The 15,112-nt window shown below is 41.9% G+C and overlaps 1 protein-coding gene across 2 annotated transcripts in view; it reads left to right on the top strand.

Annotated features, from left to right (window-relative positions):
• Positions 1 to 14,376, top strand: part of LOC103180767 (cytochrome P450 7B1) — a 112,797-nt gene extending 98,421 nt beyond the window's left edge. For both annotated transcript variants that reach the window (XM_042332014.1, XM_042332013.1), the window contains 2 exons: positions 5,146 to 5,324; positions 13,902 to 14,376. In XM_042332014.1, the coding sequence (XP_042187948.1) occupies positions 5,146 to 5,324; positions 13,902 to 14,204 (482 nt within the window). In that variant the 3' untranslated portion in view covers positions 14,205 to 14,376. The remainder of the gene's footprint in view (positions 1 to 5,145; positions 5,325 to 13,901) is intronic.
• The last annotated feature ends 736 nt before the right edge of the window (positions 14,377 to 15,112 follow it).

The following is a 15,112-nucleotide window of genomic DNA, read 5'->3' as shown; positions in this document are numbered from 1 at the left end:
TCACAGTGCCAATCTGTCAGCCACCATTTAGGGAGCTGCTGTATTAACATTCTCCACAGTGACATCAGTGCATCGTTTGAAATCACTGTGATTGACAAGCGACCCACTATTTACAAATACTTTGGTGTTCCTCAAATGCTGGTGCTTTAGAATAATTAATCCGAGGAGATTAAACTTTTGCAGAGGAGTTTGGCACTTAAAGCGAAGATAAAGTACTGAGAATGGCTAAATAGATACAGCTGCTGCCCAGTGCCAAACAGAGCTGTAAAAATCGGAAATGTCCCAGGTTTGTATTCCAGTCTCAGCTTAATTAGATGATCTCAGCTATTGAGGTACGGGGCCAGCAAGATGCTGCACAGAGAAGAGGAAACCTTGCATGTTGATTCTCCTCCTGATGTGTCAAATGAGACCTGCACATGTGAACAAAGGATGAGGACATGATGAGGCTTGGCTGGGCCTGAGCTGAGGCTCTTGATCAATTTTGCCTAATGACACTCACCGACCAGACTTGCTCATGAAGAAATGGCCACTTAAGAGAGGAAACTGGAATCTGGCCAATCAGCCCCAAATAAAATTGATCATTCACTTTTTGGATGGTCGTGAGACATTGCTATGCACAACTAGCTCCTTTGTTTGCCTACAAAATACATGGGTCCGAAACACTGACTGCACAGTGCCTTTGGACCTCCTCCCAATGCGAAAGGTGCTATACACACGTAATTTTGTTGTTGTTGTACACAATCGCTGCACTTTACAGTGTATCCTGTGAAGCGTTTTGAGACGTCCTCCCAATATAAAATATGCCAAATCAAATGTAAGTATTATTATTACTTCTACTACCTTGGATAGAGTTGGGAGCAAGGTAAGTCAGGGGGAAGATAATGTTGGGGTCGGGGTATGATTATTGCAGTCAGCCATTGAACCCTTTACACCCTTCCACTGCCTCTGATATAAGATATTCACTTATGATTACTTATGAATCGAGAACCAATACAAAAATACCCACATTACCATGGTTTGTTTGCATTTCAAAGCAAGTACAATATCACTAGTCTAAGGTATTTGGGTATTTCTTAAACATAAGGCTGAAATGGAAGACCTGCATAAAAGGCACATTTCCTTAGATGTTCTATCATCACTTTGGTAGCTGGCTACTTCATACTTTGCTGCTATTTGTGGCATTTTCTAAGCATGAAATGCATCAGTGTAAAGGCAGACCTTCCATTGAAATACTCCTGCAATAGATTTCCCTCACTCCCCTGTTTCACTGACACCTTTTTTTAAATAAAAGGTCAATTCTTTTCAGTGTTCAGGATTAGTTACTTGATAATGTATCAGTATTGTTGTGGAATGTTAATCCTTTAATGCAAAGTTATCAAACCCAGTATAATGTAATATTCGGCTCCTTTAAATGTCTTAGCCACAGTTAGTACCAGCCAGGGGCAGACTGGCTACATGGGAATTTGGGAAATTTCCCAAGTGTCCAAGTGAATGATTCCCAAGCGTTCTCGTGATTAGTTCCCGATATTTGCCACCTCATGCAGCCTAGATATATTTAAGCCCTGACAAAGTTTTTAAACGCCCCCATTTTACCTGACAATCCTGAGCCCTTTCAGGGAGCCAGTCCACCAGCATTGTCTGAATGAGTAGCAAAATCAAAATCTCTGCGCAGTTTTTACACCGAGGATACTGATGGACGTCTGTCGATTGTGGTTTATTGCGCAACAGATTGCTTTTGAATTTTTTCTCTCAGGAATAATTTATTATAATAATAATTATTATTATCTTAGATAATATCTTTGTCTTCCCTGTCCCCTAGTTATTGTCACTTATTTTTCATTGCGCTTCTGTTGATTGGTAGATTGAAAGTAGTCACAAAGAGAAAACATTGATTTCTAAATTGGCTATTGATCATTTATTCTTGAGTTACATTGGCCATTCCAGCTGTCCTTTCTAGAACTTTTGGGATTAGGTAAAATATACAAACAGTCAAAACTGACCTTGAGGTTTTGATTGTGATATTTGATTGACAGCTTGATATCTCATCATTGTGCATTAGAAATTCCACTGCTCTTGGATTTGTTCTAATGCCAGCATCTCAGACTGTGCAGAATTTGATAAATTCTAAATACTGTGTAATTTTGAAGCCATCTTTCTGTAAATTTGTATTAAGATACCATACAAAATTGGCTTCTCAGCTGAGACTGAATTAATCAATGTGCCAAATTTTGGATGCTCTGAAATACTAAGTCAAGAGATCAAATGTAGACCCAGATTGAGTTTCTTCCTCCTCCTCCCACCACTCCATCCCCCCCACCCTCCCTCCCCACATTGTTTTTCAGCAGGGAACTTCGTTTTAACTCTGTTTGCCTGCCAATCAAAAGGCTGTTGGGACGACAGTCGCATCAGACAGCTTCACCTCAGCAGCCTTGTTCCACTTCTCAGCATTTCAGGAAAGGAATGTATTACATGATCATTAGATGACAAATCTTTAAAGACTTGTTTACCGCAAATTCTACTGTCATAGAAGGAAAACAAATGTTTAATTACAGTTGACTCCTACTTTAGCTGTATGGTGAACAGAGCAAGTTACATGTACAATTTACATTTATACAGCGCCTTTCGCGTTAGGAGAACATATCAAAGTGCTTATCGAAGCAGACTTGCACTGAAGAGTGGTTTTATAAAATAAAGGAAAAAAATATAGAATTAAGCGAATGCATCAAGTCATTGTTATGAATTGCTTGCATCAGTAGTGTACATTGGTAAATTTGGAGGCATGTGGTTGCTTGGGAAACCTAATATATGGGGAACAATAGGCAGCCTTTTACTGTCTTTGGAAATAGAGTGTCATATTAGGGGGAATGGAAACACCTCTTCCAACCACAAAATGAAGCCTCAGTTAACCCTCAACATGTGTGAGAAAGAGGAAACTAAGGTTTGTGTTTCCATGATAGGCTTTAAATTGCCTTGTTTGTTCTGTACTAGCGCACAAACAGATGTTGCTCTACTACACTGGATAATTTACCGTACCTCTTAGTCCAGAATGGAAGACCTCCCAAGCCACCCAGCTGATCTGTCTGTGGCATTGGATGACTGTGTTTGACGTATGTTAAGTGCGTGCAAGAAATTGTAAGCAAATTGTTTAGGTTGATGAGATTATTTTACATTTTTTTGCGACTCTGTAACAGGCTTTCAGTATTGTATAGAAGTGTGTGTATGTGTTATTTTTGTCAGTTAAAACCCCATAGGCCCCAGCATCTCCCAAGCTGATCGTAATCTGACTCATTACTTTTGTCATTTCATAATTATCATCATGATTGCTCAAAGCCGAAGCCAGCCTCTCACCTCCCACATGTAGCTGGTACTGTAAGGTAAAACAGATTTGTCATTTAAGATCTGACCACCAAGGCACACTTTGTGCTCCATTATCGTGATTAACTCCTGCCTCAGATATGCTTGCCCAATTGTCATTTGTGATACTGCATCAGGCACTGACTGCCATGCTGCCAGGGAGAATGTCAACCAATGGCATGTGACCATGTTGCTCCTAGTATAACTACAACACTACCATTTCACAGTGGTGTCCTGCAGTCCCGAGATCTTTATTTGTTTCGTCTGATTTCTTGGGCAAACAGTAATGTTTCACATGTCATCTATCATTTCAAAACCACATATATAAAATGGTTTATACGCAGTGTCTTTCTCGTGGCTGCACACAGCATGAGGATAGGGTGTAGACATTTTTTCGTACGCTGCAAAGTTTCACTGCCAGTTAGAATCTATCGTGTCAGGTGCCTTGTGGCAATCCGCAATCCAGGCTGGATTCTGGAACCGCAGTTCTTTCTGGCTTCGTCACCAACAAACCGATTTGACTCTCCCTGATTATAGTAACGAAGGCAGTCCAAAAGAATATGCACAGACTCACTGTACGTCACATTGAATCACAGCGCTGACCACACAAAGCTGACCATAGCCTCATTTCTTTAGACAAATGCACGCTTAAGGAAAAACCTCCTGCGAGAATGCATCCTATGCCACTTTATTTTCTATGCACACTGCAGCAGATTTAATGTTTACTGAAAGAACAGTTGCTGTTTACTTCGGATTAGCACTTTCAATTTTTTCAGCTTTTTTGTTTTAGCAATATGATGGTGCCACTCGGTTAGCGAGTGGGCCTCGCTTATTGCCATCCCAGCACCCAACTCCCCTTAATGCAGATGAGCACCATAATTCCATATCATCTGGTGGGAGAAATCCCTATTTTCTGGCTTCAACTTTGATGATCAGAAAGAATCAAGTTGCTAAATGCAGCGTCCAGATATGCTGGAAAGAAGTCAGTTTTGATTACAATGTGAACGCTGCAACCCTAGACAGGAGCTACATGCTGATATGCATTCTATCAGAATGATTTATGCAAATTATGCACATTATTCCCATAGGAATTCTTCCTCAAACTGCCAGGATAAATTGCCGGAAATTAGCCATAAAATCTGTCGAGCAGGGAACAAAAGGTGAAGGCCATTGGGATAGCAAGGACGTTGGGCTTCTGGAGCCTCTTGAATAGGGTGTCGCCTTCAGTTGCAAAGGTTTCTTAACTGAATATGAAAATCTGTGAACCAATTCTCTCTTTTTTTTGTCTGTTGAAATCATAAAATTGCAGTCCTGAATCAGCCTGGATCAGTTGGTAGCATGCTCTCCTCTGAATCAGAAAATTGTGGATTCAAGTATCCACATCAAGACTTCAAATTCACACAGTTTGTGGAGCTCCAATGCAACCCTGGCACTATTCAAAAAGAGATACAGTTGGTCATTTACTTCATGGTTATTTGTGGCCATTATTGTACGAAAATTGGCTACCGCATTTGTCTACAAAATACAGTCACTGTACTTCATCTTAAATCCTGTAAAGTGCTTTGAACCCTCCTCTCAATATGCAAGGATTATTCTTATTATCATGATGTGATCAGAATCAGACTTGTTTTCTTTTTCAGGAATTTGGGTTTCTAGAATAATTTATACAGATGTTTACACCGAATGACAGTCTGAAAGAGGATCATTTTTAATTTCATTGTAACTTTTTGTTTTCTCTCTCTCTCTCTACCTTCTTTTTCTTTGTCCATTCCTATTACTGCATGCCTGTAGGAAGTGCCATAAATGAGACCTTTCGCTTCTGCAGTGCCTCTATGAACATCCGAGTAAGTCAAGAGGATTTCACTTTGAAGTTTCAAGAGGACAGGAGAATCCAATTGAGAAAAGGGGATTGTGTAGCCATTTATCCCCCATTAGTACACATGGACCCAGAGATTTACAATCATCCTGAGGTATGTATTGTGTTGCATTCGCTACTTGCTCAATCCTGCAGGGATTCGGTTACAAGCAGACCTTTTGTGCCAGTGCTGCTGTTGCACTTTCCTGTGCGTGTACACACACACACACACACAAAAAAATCTGCTTTTTGTATAGAGTGTGGCTAAGGGTCTACAGGTCATTGAATGTGGTGTCTCAATAGAGGAGATGGAAATGAGATTAAGTGATGCTCCTTTGAAAACGATTAACATTAAACTGTGAATTGATTGGCTTGAAGTCAAGGAAGCCAGGCTTTGTCTGGTAATGGATCACTTGATAACCAAAAGAATAAAGCACTGCCTCAGTAACAAATAAGGTGCACCATTTAGGTAATGTTGCCAAGGCATCATTGACTCCAAAAATTCTTGTAATAGCTCTGCCCTGCTTCAGACGTATGTTGCTTCACATCACTTCATAGGGATTCTCCCCTTTCTTGATCAATTGATACAGTGGTGTGAACTTGAGATTGTGAAGCTGTTACTCTGCACTGACGCTCTGAGGGTAATTGTGTCATCTCGTTGTATTTTTTCTGAAGCCAGAGTTAATGAATATCAAAGACTGCAAATTAATCCACCCTGGCTCAGCCTTAATGCGGCTTCAGAGGTTCGCCACCTGCATGCAAATGAAATGCAATCAGATTCTGCACTGCATTTAGTGAATTGTTGCTGGCACCAGCATTAACACTAAATTATGAGCTGAAGTTGGAAAGGGGGGAATGAGCATTTTAGCAGCAGCTACGACCGCTGCCTTTTTTTCTCTCTCTGCTCATGACCTTCCCCATGTACACATATATATGAATACCTTAAATTCAGTCAGTTGTATTAATTGACAGTCTATATATTTCTTCAGGACAAAAGTTTTGATCTCGCCTCCACAAAATGTGCTTTGTGACACATCTGGTTAGCATTCAATTTGCTACATCATGTACTGAGCACGCTAAATCTTGGTCAACTACTACCCGATACAGCTAGTTAATAAGCTTTAGTTGATGTCACGAGGCATTAATACGATTTGGTGAATCTTGTAATGCCTCAAGAACCCGGATTCTGTTGCCAGGTGTGCATGTGTGTGTGTTGACTGAGGTGTTCTGTGTAGACAATGAGCATATAGAAGAAACCCTGAATTGAACTCAAAGTTCTCCATTTCACTCTCAGTGAAAAACAACCCAAATCACACAGATGTATAAGAACAAAGACAACCGAGTCTGAGATAAGGGTTTGAATCCAATCTCTGGGCCTGCCCAGTGGCTGTTAACACTCTAGTTTTGCGCTAGCTGTTCATGACATCATCTTTACCCAAAAATGACATCACTCTGGAAACTCACTCAGTAGCTGAAGACTTGAAGTATGATTGCTTCGGAGCCAAATCAAATCAGCCTCAGTATTAAGGCTCAAAATGCCTCTTGGCGTTGATGACTCTTTACCTTAAAATTTAAGATCGTACAGAATTTTGGAAGATTCTTAAATCAAGTCTTAATTTGGAAGCTGAAGTGAGATCCCTCCTTCAATCCTTTCTTATGGGCTCGGTCACCAAGTCTGGCATCTTCCATCTCCAAACTTGAATTCTCCAACACTCTGCTTGCCCACCTCCACAACTCCACCCTCCACAAGCTCCACATTATCCAGGTTGTACAGCCGTATCTTTTCCTAGGCTCCGTTCTACCTCTTCCTCCTAGATTGAGCTCTCAAATTGTAAAGCTTTTGAGACATTCTTGCTACTTGAAAGGCTCCATATATTTTAAGACAACGGTCTTAAAACTCAATCCAGGTACAAGGGAAGTCAGTACAACAACAAAATTACATTTGTATAGCACCTTTCATGTCGGCATGACGTCCCAAGATGCTGGACAATCAATGTTTCGTACCTGAGCAGGGGGTCAGGATTGGGGAGGGTGGAGAGCAGGGGGGGAATGAGGGTGATCGAAGGCATGGTCAAAGAGGAGCGTGTTGAGACGAATCTTGAAGGAGACTAGGGAGGGGGCGAGGTGGAAGGACTACGGGAAGGAGTTCCAGAGGGTGGGGGCAAAGTGGCAGAAGGCCCATCTGCCAATGGTGGGGAGGGCAAGGTGGGGAAAGTGAAGCAGGCCAGAGGCTGCTGAGCGGAGGGAGCGGGCAGGTTGGTATATGGTTAGAAGGTCGCAGAGGTAGTGGGGAGCAAGGCCGTGGAGGGCTTTGAAGATGAGGACAAGGATCTTGAACTGGATCCTCTGTGTGATGGGAAGCCAGTGGAGTTGGGGGAGGATGGGGGTGATAGGGTCGTGGAGCCTGGTGCGGGAGAGGATGCGGGCTACAGAGTTCTGGATTATCTGCAGCCTATGGAGGGAGGAGTTGGGGAGGCTGACAAGCAGGGAGTTTGCGTAGACAAGCCTGGCTGTTATGAATGCGTGTATGAGGGGCTTGGTGGCCTGCGGTGTGAGACAGTGGCAGACCCAGGCGATGTTACAGAGGTGGGGGAAGGCAGAGTGGGACATGGCACAGACATGGGGCAGAAAGGATAGTTGAGGGTCAAACAAGACGTCAAGTTCCAGACTGGCTTAGTAAGGTGGAGTGTGCATCCTTGGGTGATGATGCCGTCAGTGCCTGAGGTGTGGAGGCGCTGACGGGAGCCAATCAGGAGATCCTCAGTCCTGTTGACATTCAACTGTAGAAAGTTAGCTCTCATCCAGGACTTGATGTCTGACAGACATTCTGTCAGGACAGCAGTGGTCCTGAAGTCAAGGGTGGAGGCAGAGAGATAGAGTTGGGTATCATCCACATACATGTGGAAGTTGACCCCATGTCTGTGGATGATGTCACCGAAAGGGAGCATATAGCTATTGAAAAGGATTGGATCAAGGACAAAGCCCTGAGGAACTCCGCACGAGACGGTGTGGGGGCTAGAGGAGAAGCCATTTGTAGGCATAAAGTGGAGACGGTGTGAGAGGTAGGGTCTAAACCATTCATGGACAGAGCTATGAAGGTTGAGGTGAGAGGAGAGGCGGTGAATGAGAATAGAGTGGTCAACGGTGTCGAAGGCAGCAGAGAGGTCAAAGAGGACGAGGAGGCAGAGGGAGCCCTGGTCGCAGATGGACAAAATATAATTTCTCACTTTGACCAAAGCTGTTTCTGTGCTGTGAGTGACACAGAAATCCGATTGGAGTGGTTCGTGAAGGGAGTGGGGGGAGAGGAAGGACGCAACAAAGTAACAACTCATTCCAGGTCCTTGGAAAGGAAAGGGAGGTTGGAGATGGGACGGTAGTTTGAGAGCACGGATGGGCCCAGGGAGGGTTTTTTAAGGATAGTAGTGATGACGGATATTTTTAGAGGGGTGGGAATGGAGCCAGTGGACAGGGAGAGGTTTATGATATCGGTGCGTAGGGGGCAAGGAGGTGGAGCTAGAAGGTGAAGAAAGGGATAGCGATGGGGTCAAGGCAGCAGGTGGTCGGTTTCATGTAGGTTATGGTGGTGATGAGAGATTTTTGGGAGACAGGTTTGAAGGTGTGGAGGGAGGGATGGGTAGGGGCCGGGGTGTGATGGGGAGCACAACAATTTGCAATTATATAGCTAGAAAATCAAAACCGCGGAATGTAAGCCTGTTTATTTGAGGAGATTGTGATGGAGCTGCTAACACTCTCAGGTTATGAATATCATTCGAATGCTAGGGTGAATTATGTGCAGGATTCCAATAAGGGCTTGTTGACCACCTTCTTTATTACACCTGTGAAGATAACGAGGAATCTCAGGATTGGGAAAGTAAGGAGCAAATTAAAATATCTATTTCACAAAAGAAATAATAATAATAATAATAATAATCCTTGCATTTGATATAGCGCTTTTCACGTCGGGAGGACGTCCCAAAGCGCTTCACAGAACACACTGTAAAGTGAATTGACTGTACATTTGTGGGCGAACGCGGCAGCCAATAAACTGAATATGTAACATCACATCTATAAATATGTATGATCAGTGTGCTTAACTTTTACTTAAAACCAAATGCCAGTTGTTTTATAATAATAATAATCCTTTCATTTGATATAGCGCTTTCATGTCTTCTCGACGTCTCAAAGCGCTTCACAGAATAGACTGTAAAGTGAATTGACCGTATATTTGTGGGCGAAACGCGGCAGCCAATTGCGCACAGCAGTGTCCCACAAACAGTTGTGGATTGAAAATGACCAATTTATTAATTGTTTTGTTTTGGAGGGATTATTATTAGGTGTGTGGAGTAAGGAAACTTGCCCAAGGTTTCGCCCTGCCTGGAATTGAACCCAGGTGTCTCGCTTGCAAAGCGAGTGCTCTAACCACTGAGCTACAGGACTCCACTTGGCCTGAAATAATGAGGCAGACTTGTGGTGCTTTGTGCTACTGCTTAGTTTTGATGACTAAGCTTATTGTACATTCCAATAAGTAGAACAAGGTCTTGCTGGGGAAGATACTTTGGTTCTCCTTTACTGAAGCAACTTTTGTGCAGACTTGTTCTTCTTTCTATAACTGTTTGGTGTCTCAGTTGTTTGTTACTAGCGTTCGTTTGTATTGTTGTTGCACAGAGCTCCTTGGGGTTGGTACTGATGAGAAGGTTGTTATGGTTACAGTAGACACTGCCCCACAACTGAGGGTGAGTGCACAACTATTTAGTTGGTTTTCAAGCTGCCAATCATTCCAGTCAGATTATTATTTCACATACAAGGAATAAGTTCCATACTCCATGTATGGCAGATAGGAAACCTGATGGGATTACATGATATTATTATTATAATCCTTGCATTTGATCCTTGCACAACTGTTTGTGAGACACTGATGTGCACAATTGGCTGTCGCGTTTCGCCCACAAAACATATAGTCAATTCCCTTTACAGTATATTCTGTGAGTCTAGAAGACGTGATAAAGCGCTATATCAAATGAAGGGATTATCATTATTATTATATAGCACCTCATCATGTCATCGAGATGTCTCAAAGCACATCAGGGCATTCACTGTGATATCAAGACAACCTCCCTTTGCTCTATGAAAAGTGTCATGGAATCTTTAACATCCACCTGAACAGGCAGATGGGATCTGGGTTTAACGTCTCATCCATAGTACGGCACCTCCAACAATACAGCACTTCTCGCATTGCTGTACTGGAGTGTCAGCCCAGACTACATGAGTTCAAAGCCCCCAAGTGAGGCTTGAACCACAACTTCTGACTCAGAAATTAAAGTGCTACCAACTTAGCTAGGCCGAAACCATGCTCTGGTGTCTAAACAAATCCTTATTCACCTTCCAAAAGTCTCCTGTATTATGTTTTTTCAAAAAAAAGTGTCTGGCAACAGTAAATACTAATTGTGTAATCTACTTGATCTGATGCTGATATCATCGAGTCCTCGTGAAATGGCAGCAGTAGGTCATACTGTAATATCATTATGATATTTCAACTGGAGAATACTGCCACCAATCATCAAGTGCTGCAATGTAGTCTTGCTAATTTTTTCCCATCAATTTATAGAATTGTAATAATGCATATCGTACATATTAATGGCTTAAAAATGACTAAGGATTGAAATAACATTACCCCAGCTACTGAAGCTAATTTTGACACTGTTCTAGGACAGTGGTAATGGCGGGAAGAAAATTATTGTTGAAAACATAGATATTCAAACTCATATACTCATTTTACTTGTGAAGCAATTTTATTCAAAACTTTCTCAAGGACCTCGTGTACACTGTTATAGTACATTTAATTTCAGAACAAACCAAGGCCTGTGTTCATATTGTATTCTGGGGTCATGGAAGAGGCATTAACACGTTGATTGCTGAATTGTTACACAAGTCATACATCACCACTTTGTCCTCCATAATTAGAGTCTGCAGACATGCTATTTAATAGGATTGGATTTCTGAAATGGTTACAAAAAATAATTAGATTCCTGGCCAAATGAGTGTTTATTTCAGTGCACTGGCCAGCAATTCCTCAAATAAAATTGATCATTCGCTTCTTGTAGTTTGTGCGATGTTGTTTTGCACAAATTGGCTACTGCATTTACCTGCAAAATATGCAAATCCTATAAAGTGTAATCCAATTTGTGCACAGTAATGTTTAAAACATCCTCCCAACGTGTAAAGCACTATATCAAATGCGAGGATTATTATTTATTAATAGAATATTATTTTTGACAGATATCATCAATGAGTGAATTTGTGAAGATGTTTCTGTGAAGCTTGTCAGATTGATGTGTAAACTGAGCAATAAATAAGGGCTTTTTCCCATTACTTGTTCATTCTTTTACAGTACAGTGTTATTCAAAAGGTGGGGGACAGGAAATAGTTAAGTGTCAGTTGATAATACTCTCATGTTTGAGTCGGGTTGTGGATTGTAGATTTAAACTCCACGTTACGACTCTGAACTTGTAGTCTTAAGAGGACACCCTGATGAAGTACTGGGAATGCGCGGTATCGTTGGAGGTTCTGTCCATTATAATAATAATAATAATCCTTGCATTTGATATAGCGCTTTTCATGTCAGGAGGACATCCCAAAGCGCTTCACAGAATACACTGAATGAGATGTTAAAACAAGGTCCTATCTGCCTGTTCAGGTGAATGTTAAAGATCGCTTGGCACGATTTAAAGAGAAGACAGTTTCTCCTGATGTCCTGGCCAATAATTTTCCAGATAAAATTGGTCATTCATTTCATTGCTGTTTGTGGAACATATTATAGACTGACTATATATATACATACACACAAAAATAATGCATCATTTAAACCTACAACCCACAACCTGACTCAAAGCTGAGAGAATTATCAACTGCTAATAATAATAATAAAAACTCTTCCATTTTCCATCTCTTTGTCATTTTGGGTACCTTACACAATTGGTAATTATTCTAAATGAGTCTCGACAAGCTATTCTATCGTGGAGTGGCACTGTCAGGCCCAATATTTTATTTATCTGATATCTCCATATCTCCACACGTGCATGTTACAACTAGTGTCATTGGATGGTGAATAGGTGGAGGGACATTGAGGTCAATAGTGCCATTATTGCTGCTGTGCATGAGATCAGGTTAACTCAGAGCAGAGAAGAAATCTGAAAGCAGGCAGGTCTGTATGGCTCACCAGGCCTCAGAGTCATTGGAGAAGCCCTCTGTCACACCAGAGATAGTGTCCCATTCTGGCATACCAATATCCACTAGCAATGAGTGCAGGAATGCAGGGTAAGTTCCCAATTTCAGCTCATCAAAGGGAGGCAGAAAATCGAGGCTAGGGTCCCTGTGTAGGAAGGGAGTGAGAATCTGCAGGCAGGCCATCCTTGGCGACTCCACTGCACATCCCATCAGTCAGTTTGCTCAGTGGCACTAGCAGTAGTTTGTCTACAGATCACTTTCCAATGTATGACTCAGTGGGACCCAGAGCTGAGGCAGAATAAAGTCTAAAATCTCTACCCGCATAAACATTATTTCCTGAATATAATTGCTCCTCCTGTTTTTACTGTAATAAAAAAAGGATCAGGGGAAAGAGTTGAGTATTTCTATTTAAATCAAGTGCATTTATTTAGTTAGAGATTCTATTTCTCTTCTTCACAAACCTCCCACCAGCACTAACTACCACCTGGCAACCAGAATACTCCCAGCTGGGCTTTAGTTCAGCAAGCTGATTCGCATGTTGCAATGGCTGCTTTTAAACATCAAAAGTAGCATTAGCACCGGAACACGCAGAAGTCAAGCCTGATGTGAGTCAACACAATATGAAAATGGACTGTCTTTCAGGAATCTGAAGTGCTGTCAGTATTCCTTTCATAGAAGGATTGGATGCCTGGGCCAGGTATCAAAGGATGAATATTGGCATCAGGTTTAGAAATTATTGGATACAGTAATATTCCATTTCAGGCAATCAATGGAGAAATAATGCCTTCATTGCTCTATAGTAATGTTGCCATCTTTCCATTATCAATGGGAACAATAACCTATTTTTTCATTCAATGCTGTGCATCGTTTTTTCACAGCAGAGAGTAATTGGTGTCTCTGGTACGATACAATATTAGTGGAGTACAGTGGGCACTGCTTGTTAACTGCCTACCATCTGTTATCTGCACTATATACATTCAATAGCAACATACAAAAGTTACTACATTTAACAGTAAATCCTGTGAAGTACTTTGAGAACTTTTTCTGACGTGAAAGGTGTCCAATGCAAGGATTATTATTATTACAACATGATTTGTACCTTCCCATTTGATGTAAATAAAGAGTTATTTGCAGCACCAATAAAGATAAATAATTAATTCTATCCATGAAAAAGAGTGCAGTGGATGAATACATGTTCAAATCTTTTTTGTTACCAACAAATACAAGACAATATCTAGATTCCTCAGGTACCTTATCTCAGAGATGGCCTCCTCCCCTCTCCCCCATTTGCTCCTGACCCTTGCTTGGTGTCTAACTCTGTCCTTGTATAGTGCTTTGAGATGTTGCCCTATGTGAAGGGTGCTATATAAATGCAAATTTTTTATCTTCATTTGTAATTATAATTCACTCTCTGGCCATGAATTTCTTGCTGTATAACTGATTGCATTTCTATTTTACTTGTTTCTAGGTGTATAAATTTGACCGGTTTATGGAGAATGGGAAAGAGAAGACCACTTTTTACAAAGGAGACAAGAAGCTTCGTTATTATTTGATGCCCTTTGGTTCTGGATCCAGCATGTGTCCCGGGAGATATTTTGCAATCAATGAGATAAAAATATTTATCACTTTAATCCTGGGTATCTTTGACATAGAAATTGTCAAAGAAGAAAAGCTAATCAAACAGGATATTAACCGTGCAGGCCTTGGCATTTTACACCCAAACTCTGAAGTCTGTTTCCGCTATAGACTTCGCCAGGGAAGAAAAATTTGAAACGTTTGCGTTAACAAAATACTATGCTTAACGTAGACAAAAAAAACATTTACACTACATTTAGGGTTGACAAAATACGCAAGGTAGAGGGATGATTATCAGATTATCATTTGAATTTCAAATCACTTTTAAAACAACAAAAACAACAAAATCACATTTGTATAGCATGTTTCGGGTCAGAAGGACGTCCCAAGTCGCTGGACAATCAGTGTTTTGGACCCGAGCTGAGAGTCAAGATCAGGGATGGTGGAGGGCATGAGGGCAAGGAGGGTGACTGAAGGCATGGTTGAAGAGGAGGGTCTTTGTATGGGTCTTGAAGGAGGCAAGGGAGGGGGTGAGGCTGAGTTCCAGGGGGTGGGGCAGAGTGACTGAAGGCCCGCCTGCTGGTGGGGCTGAATAGGCTGGGGACGTGAAGCAAGCTGGAGCCCGCTGAGTAGAGAGAGCAGACAGGTTGGTAGGGGGTTAGTAGGTTGCAGAGGTAGGGGGGAGCAAGGCCATGGAGGGCTTTGAAGCTCTTGAACTATATCTGTGTGATGGAAAGCCAGTGGAGTCGAGCGAGGTTGGGGATAACAGGGTCACGGAGCCTGGAACAGGAGAGGACATGGGCTGCAGAGTTCTGGATGATCTGGATGGACGGAGGAGTTGGAAATTAAAGGGGGAATTAACCTGCTGACAAAAATTCTATTATGTTTGTGGACGTAGCTAGTGGGTAAAACCTGGTGCAATGGTAGTCCAAGTGGGGTGTACAGATGTGAATTGCAGGCTGCGTCAGGTTAGCTGAGGACCATCTCAAAGCAAACATCACAAGGGCAGCAATTGAATTGTCCCAGTGCCCTAGGTTAGGGAGAGGAAAATCAGCCATTGTTCCCGCTTGCATAGCAGCAGGACAAGATGGGGGGGGGGGTTGT

This window comes from Callorhinchus milii, unplaced genomic scaffold (assembly GCF_018977255.1).
Source record: "Callorhinchus milii isolate IMCB2004 unplaced genomic scaffold, IMCB_Cmil_1.0 Scaffold2, whole genome shotgun sequence".
Taxonomy (NCBI): Eukaryota; Metazoa; Chordata; class Chondrichthyes; order Chimaeriformes; family Callorhinchidae; genus Callorhinchus; species Callorhinchus milii.
This window is presented reverse-complemented; position numbering and strand designations above follow the sequence as displayed.